Genomic DNA, 7800 nt, shown 5'->3' on the forward strand with positions numbered 1-7800 from the left:
GATCCCGTACGTATTGAGAGTGGGACTTGATGGGAGTGTCTGCTGGCAATCCAAAAGCCAGATCAACAGGTAGGCGGGGTTGTCGCCCAAACATGAGTTCATAAGGAGTGTACCCAGTGGTGTCATTGCGGGTGCAGTTATAGGCATGCACTAAGGGCTTTACGAACTCCTTCCAACGAGACTTCTTTTCGTTTTCCAGTGTCCCCAGCATCTGGAGGAGTGTACGATTAAATCGTTCCACTGGATTGCCCCTCGGGTGGTATGGGGTAGTCCTCACCTTGTGAATGCCTGCAACCTTACACAACTCCTTTATTGTGTGCGACTCAAAGTCTGCCCCTTGGTCACTATGTAGTTTCTCCGGAAACCCATAGTGCACCAAGAAATGGTCCCACAGGCTCTTAGCAACGATTTGGGCAGTTTGATTTCGAGTTGGTATTGCAACGGCATACTTGGTGAAGTGGTCCGTGATAACCAGTATGTTTTTGATGTTGCTTTGATCTGGCTCCAGGGACAGAAAATCTATGCACACCAACTCTAAGGGCCTGCTAGTTTGGATGTTTACCAAAGGAGCTGCTCTCTCTGGGGGTGTTTTCCTACGGACACAGCGCTCACAAGTTTTGACCCTTTCTTCCACTGCCTGTGACATTTTTGGCCAGAAGAACCTTGACCTGATGAGGTCCAGGGTCCTGTCAATACCTAGATGACCCATGTCATCATGGAGGCTCCGTAGCACCATGTCTCTCAATGTGGTGGGCAGTGCCAACTGATAGCGAGAGGCCCCACACTCTTGCCGCCTCCTATACAGAACTCCACTCCTCAGCTCGAGTCGGTTCCACTCTTTTAACCACAAACCCATGGTAGGTGGTTGGTCTCTCAGGTTGCAGGGTTTCACTCCACTCTCCAATCCTTTAATAACAATCCTCATTTCTGTATCTTTTCTCTGCAGCTCTGCCAAGGAAGTTTCTGAAAGATGTGGGAGATCTGGAAGACCATGTTCATCCTCATGTTGGAACTCATTTGGCAGAGCGTCCTCATGCTGAGTTAGGGATTCAACCAAGGTAAGTGAGGAGTTAGAGGAACCGGGATTTTCAGATGACCCAATCACTTGATGCCTTTCACAGATCGCTTTTATCGTGTCTGCCATGAGAACAGATGACTCAACTCCTGGGCCCATGAGATGGTTTAAAGTGAACTGTTTAATTCTTTCTCTCTCCTTTTGTGATACCAGGTCATCAAGAGGCTCACCATGCGGCCGTCTGGATAGGCCATCAGCATCTTGATTTTGGCTACCTGCTCTGTACTGCAGCTTAAAGTTGAAAGTTGACAAGCTGGACAACCAGCGGTAACTGGTGGCATCAAGTTTTGCCGATGTTAGGATATATGTCAAGGGGTTGCTATCTGTTATGACAGTGAATTCTACACCATAGAGGTAGTCGCTAAATTTGGAGGTGACAGCCCATTTTAGCGCCAAAAACTCTAGTTTGTGCGCAGGGTACCTACTTTCACCTTTGGTCAATCCTCTGCTGGCAAAGGCTATGACCCGCATCTGCCCTTCCTGCTCCTGATATAAAGCTGCACCAAGCCCGGTGGTACTGGCATCGGTGTGAAGCACATAGGGAAGCTTGGGGTTAGCAAAACCCAAAACAGGTGCAGATGTGAGCTTGCCAATTATGGAGTCAAAGGCACTCTGGCAATCTTGAGTCCATCGATCACCGAACTCTTCTTTGGGGTTGAAGTAGCCTCCATCCTTCGGTTTCTTAATACCACTCTTCCGGAGTGGAGGATATCCCGCTGTAAGGTCGGTGAGAGGCTTAATGATCTGGGAGTAATCACGCACAAACCTCCGGTAGTACCCGGCAAAACCTAAGAACGACCTCAACTCCTTTAGGTTTGTTGGCTTTGGCCATGTCTTTAAGGCCTCAACCTTCGCCGGATCGGTCTCAACCCCGTCTTGTGAGACTATATGACCCAGATACCTCACTGATGTTTGGAAGAACCGACACTTCTCTAGTGACAATTTCAGCCCATACTCTTTAAGGCGGTTGAGAACTTGCAGCAACCGGGATTCATGTTCTTCTAAAGTTTTTGAAAAAACAATGAGGTCATCAATGAAAACCAGTACCTGTTTTCTGTTCAAGTCTCCCATGCACCGTTCCATCAATCTTTGGAACGTGCTTGGCGCATTGGTAATCCCCTGTGGCATTCTGTTGAACTCCCAGAATCCAAGCGGGCATACAAACGCTGTTTTACACTTATCGGCTTCTTCCATCCCAATTTGATAAAACCCAGATTTCAAATCGAGCACCGAGAACCACTCCGAGCCGGTTAGTGTTGAAAAGACCTCCTCTAGGTTTGGTAAAGCGTATGCATCCTTAATCGTTTGTGAGTTGAGCTTCCGGAAGTCAATGCATAGCCGCACGGTACCATCCTTCTTACGGACTACTACTATGGGTGATGCAAATGGGGACTCAGACTCGCGGATGACACCGGCCTCTAGTAGTTCTTGGAGGTGCTTTCTCACAGCGTCAATGTCTTGGGGATGGATGGGTCGGGCTCTGTGCTTGAACGGTGTGCCATCACTCAACCTTATCTGATGTTTGACCTTTTCAGTGCTGCCGTAATCAAGGTCGTGCAGGGAGAAGACCTCAGGCATGGAGTTCAACAATTTTGATATCCTCTCTTTCCAGCTCGTGGGCAAGGGGGAGTCACCAAATTCAAAGGTAAGGTTAGCACAGTTAAGTGATGCTTCATCAGCTTTGACATCTGAACTCTGGTGCTGCTGGTCCATGACCTTCTGAACTGCATGAATCTCTGCCAGCACAACTTTAGGAGGGACTTTTATGTCGGTTTGCGTTCCATTTCTCAGCAAAACTGACAATTTGGAGAGACGTTTTCTAGGTAAAGTGTGCAAACAGTTTGCAATCAGCAGGCCACTTGGTAAAGGGACAGATGGAGGCTCAAGAGTCACCCACTTTTCTGTGTGGGGACCATGTAGGTGGACAAAGCCGTCAAAGACCACTGTGCTTCCTGCAGGCACAACTTCAGGGGAGTTTCCCCCCAACTTCACATACCCCAGAGTCTCACTGCTGGCTTGTCTCCACCTAGCTTCCAAGACTTTAAGTACTGCTTGATAACCATGGAAGCTTGACTGGAAGCTCGCCGCATTCTCTTTAGCACACTTGCTGTAAAGCACATCTAAAGAATTTGTCCCGACTAGAATTTGGGAAAGACTTGTTAGATCTGGCACCACAAGGGCCAGGGTGGGGACCTCAACTTCAGTACCAATGAACACCTTGGGAAATTTCAGCGTTAGCTCAATGTACCCCAGATACGGCACAGACTGTCCGTTAGCTCCTTCTACCTCCAGCAAGTTTTCCAATGGCTTCAAGGGGTAGTCTGACAAATTGGCTTCATAAATCGACTGCGGAATTGTGGTCACCTGTGACCCTGTGTCTAAAAGGCAATCTACTTCCCTTGCTCCAATAGTGACCTTGGCTGTGCATTTTATCCCCACTAGCCCCTTTGGCAAGCGTTTCAATGGTGGTGCTTCATGGCTGCTCATATCAGATGTTTGTTTGTAACATCCAGGGCGACAGTCTGAATGTCTGGTCTCCATATGCCCTGCTACAGAGACCCTTTTCAGTTTAAAGGCTGGGCAGGCCTTCCATGCAGAGAGTCCCATTGGCTTTGTTGCTCTCTCAACTTAAGGCGGTTCTCCTCGACTTTGGAAGGATTTGCAGCATTCTCACAATCAACGGCCAGGTGCCCATCCTCTCCACACCGGAAACAGTACCAGGGTCGTGGCCTGTTAACTCTCAGCTGGCCCGTCCTGGGGCTTCTGTCTGTGTCTGTTCTAAAAGGTCTCTGCATGTAAGAAGTCTGAGGTATCCTACGAGTGACATTTTGAGTTTGCAGCTCCGCAATCTGACGTTGGAGCCTAGAGATTTCCAACTCTTCTGCATTGTTTTGTTTCATCCCCTGGGTGACCGATGCTTTCACTGCCGCTACTTGGGTGCATAATTCCTCCACCATCTTCTTTAAAGCGGTCAACTCAGCCTTTTCGGAATGACTCTTTTGACACTTCTGGTCAGGAGACTGCTTTAAGGCAGTGACTTGGGCTTGGATTTCAGCAACTTGTTTCTTTAGTTCGAAACTATCAGAGCTGGGCGCATCACATGAACAGACTGACACTTGGTTGGAGGCTGATCGTGACTTCGGGTAGGCATTATGGGGCTTAGTCATCCCAAGATGCTTCCTCATCCGTTCCTCTTTAGAGGCGTGTTTGTCTTCTTGAGTTCGAATGAGCACTGCTAATTCGGCAAAAGTGGGGGGTCGGATTTCTCTTTTTCCAAGCTGAAGATCAGCAATGAGACCATTGTCCCAACACCCTCTGCAGAATTGTTTCAAAAGGTAACGGTCACGTTCACTTTCTGCTATGCCACCTCGTCTGATTGCTGCACTCAAAATGACCTGTAGGCGGTGCAGGTAGTCTGATGGTTTTTCACTCTGATTTTGTAGAGTGCTCATGAGTTTGGCCAACAACTCGTCTCCGTCCTCGACTGAACCATATACGGACTCTAACAGCTCAAGATACACAGCAGGCAGGGCTGGAGGGCGCACAAGTTTTACAATATCAGCAGCTGGAGGTAAGAGACTGTCAAGGATTTTTCGCGTTCTGTGCAGGTCAGAGATGGAAGGGTCATTTATCAAGAAGTCGACACTTGCACGCCAGGTGTCGAAATCTGGTTCATTGGGGGGACGAGGAGACCTCCCTGAGAAAACCCTCAAACGGACTGAGGTTTGCTGTGACAGAGTAGCTTCGCTTGTCTTCACAATGTGTTCAACCACCATTCTCTGGACACTGGGTGGGTCCACAATATTTGTGAAAGCAGGGCAGCTTGTCACAGTAATGTTATCAGTGGTAGTTTCTGGAGAAGGGGGAGACACAGATGTCGGTTTATTCTTGGTTGGGTTTTTAGTTTCTGAGCTTTGAGTTGGTGTCACTTTTGAATTAGTCAGGGGGCTACTTATTGACGATGGGGTGGTGGCCTCTGCACTCCGGGAGTCACTGCTAGAACCATGACAGCTAGTTTGCTGAGATTCTGCTGGAGCTTGCTTTTCAGAATGGGTTTCTCGGAGTTTCTCCAGTTCCTCTTGAAGCACACTCTGGAAAGACAGTCCACTTTCTTCAGCAATGGCCTTCAATTCCTCAAGATACCCTTCAGTGGCAGTGCAGATAGAAGGTTGAGTGTAGACAGTAGCTAAGGCACGCACTCGGAAGGTAACACCTGGGTCAGAGAGACTCCCCAAAGTTAAGGGTAAGAAGGGACACAAATTTTTAATTGCTGAGCTATGGTTATATTCTATGATGGCATTTCTGTGAAACTCTGAACCTTGGTTGTCAATGATAATAGTGCGGCTGATTGAACCATATCTCTCCAGGTACTTTTCCAGCTCATTGTCTACTTCAGTTAACGTAAGGCCTTCGACTATGAGAGCATTTGCTACGTTAACGTTTTCTCGCTTCACAATATCCATCCTAACGATTGAAAAATTCAATAACTCGTTTCTCTTGTTTTACTAATTTCCCTTCTCTGTTTCTTTAACAGTTACCCTTGCTGCAAGAACCGGCTCCTGGCTGGGCTCGCCAACTTTTATGTAACACTCGTCCTACAGCCTACATGCTCACTATGTCTCGGACCAGATCAGAAGTCTATGCTCGCTCTTGAGCCAGTGTTGCAGCAAGGCAAGGGAAATAATCACAAAAGACAGGTTTGTAATTGAAAAGTAAGTATTTTTTATATACTTGTATTAATTTGTGTAACGTTGGAGAAAACCAACAAACAAAGGAGAAAACAAACAAAAACAAACAAAATGACAGCTTCGATAACAAATTAAAAAAAAAAGAAACCTCTTGAAATAAATTCCTTGGAATTAAAGATATTTTTACTCAAATATGACTTCTTGTGTGTTATTTCTATAATTAGATATTTAGTTAATTAATTCTAGTTCACTCAATTTATCTGCTCTAATTCCTTAGCTGGATAGCTATCCACTTTCAAACAACCCTGCTTCTTATTTTCACATAAATGATAAACAAAGTGTATGTTCAATACCAAAATGTTAAATTGTTCAACTCAATACCCTTTGTATTCACTCTTTTTTAAGGAAAATTTCAATAGAAGATGGAAAAAAAAAATAAAAAAATAAAACAGCAATATAGATAATTTCAGATAAACCGTCCAATGAATGACACACCAAATCAGAAATGACTCAAACAATTAAATAGGACTTTAGCTCAGTTCAGTGTCCGTCCTGTTTTTGATGTTCAGGTAAAGAATTTCAGATATGCAACTCCGAGATGAAACGAATGAGAGGAAGGGAAAAAAACCTTCGTTCACAGTTGCAATAACGTCCAGGGAAGGAAAAAAAAAAATGATACGTGTGGTCCTACCACTTTGATGAAACATGAAATTGTCCAAGTTCAGGAAAACCAGGTTGGCCCGCCAGTTTCCACCAATGTTGAGCACTCCTCGTTGATGGCAGAAACAGTTCTAACTCAGAACTCCTCGTTCACTTTCAAAGAGAGATATCAAGGACCGGAAACACAGAAAATAGAGAGAAGGGAAAAAAAAAACCCAACCTTGCAAAGACAAGGCAGAAAAAAATAATTACAATTAATTCTCTTTAAACAGCATTAACACTTCAAATGGCAATTATCACAACAAATTCTTCAAAATGAATATATATATACACATTTACTAGTGCTTATCACCCTTTTCAACCCTAATAGAAACAACTATGGGCTAAAAATGAAGAAATTGACGTCTTAAAATGACGTGCACTCAATTAGCTTTTATAGCTCGTTCCACATGGCTAGCAAAACTCCACGTGAGCTGTGTTACACACATTACACTCATGACGTCAACAAATGTGCATAAAACATTTTTAGCAGCAAATAAACTCTTAATTTACCACTTAAATCACATTTTCTAAGTATATTTCACAAGAATTATACAGATCAGTACCATTTAAGACCACAAAAGACTGAACAATACTCAACTATGACTAATTAAGGTAGTTTATGAACTCACTTACCAAGAATAAAGTGCTAATGATTAGAAATAATCTCAGATGAATCAAGAAAATCTTTTCGAACGCCGTTTTTGTCGGATGAATCAGCTCAACTTCTCGTTTAATCTTTAACTTCACAACTGCAAATGAATCTGCATCACTGCTTCAGCAGCCATTTCACTTTTTTTTCCGTGACGAGACTCACTTCCCTAACCCGCGCTAGAATGATGACGCAACCCACTCCGGGGCGGAGCTAATCCGAATGGTTCAATTTATTTATTTTTCTAGTCCGTTACATTTATTGTCATTTATTGAGCAATATTTAATTTCTTAATCATTAAAATAAAGTAATTAAATATTTATATGAAAATCGTTCTTTTCTTTTTGTTTCATAGGTTCGATATGAGTAATAGTAACCTTGGTTACATATATATATATATATATATGTATATATATATATATATATATATATATATATATATATATTAGTGCTGTCAAAATTAGCGCGTTAACGCATTCGATTAATTTGAAATATTTAACGCGTTAAAAAAAAATAACGCAATTAACGCGGTTGCAGTTTTTTTTTATTTCCAGTTGTGGCCTATGTGTGTTCAACGTGCAAAGAAATATGGATAAGACCAAGGAAGGACTTTTAGACGGAAAGTTTCAGTATAAAACTCTGCCGGATTACTCTTCAGTCTGCCACAAGAAACATTACTCTTCATT

At 43.8% G+C, this 7800-nt stretch overlaps 1 protein-coding gene across 1 annotated transcript; it reads right to left on the bottom strand.

Moving 5' to 3' along the window:
- Positions 1–3606: 3606 nt before the first annotated feature.
- On the bottom strand, positions 3607–7492 carry LOC113061542 (zinc finger CCHC domain-containing protein 12-like). The gene is made up of 2 exons (XM_026230723.1): positions 7099–7492; positions 3607–6643 (listed from the first exon to the last, which is right to left on the bottom strand). Exon 2 carries the CDS (start codon positions 5536–5538, stop codon positions 3640–3642), a length of 1899 nt encoding a protein of 632 aa, XP_026086508.1. The 5' UTR covers positions 5539–6643; positions 7099–7492; the 3' UTR covers positions 3607–3639.
- Between the last annotated feature and the right edge of the window lie 308 nt (positions 7493–7800).

This window comes from Carassius auratus, chromosome 4 (genome assembly GCF_003368295.1).
Source record: "Carassius auratus strain Wakin chromosome 4, ASM336829v1, whole genome shotgun sequence".
Lineage (NCBI taxonomy): Eukaryota > Metazoa > Chordata > Actinopteri > Cypriniformes > Cyprinidae > Carassius > Carassius auratus.

What these genes read in the sequence shown, in the direction of transcription:
- LOC113061542 (XM_026230723.1), bottom strand. Translation starts at nt 5,538, where the DNA reads ATGGATATTGTGAAGCGAGAAAACGTTAACGTAGCAAATGCTCTCATA.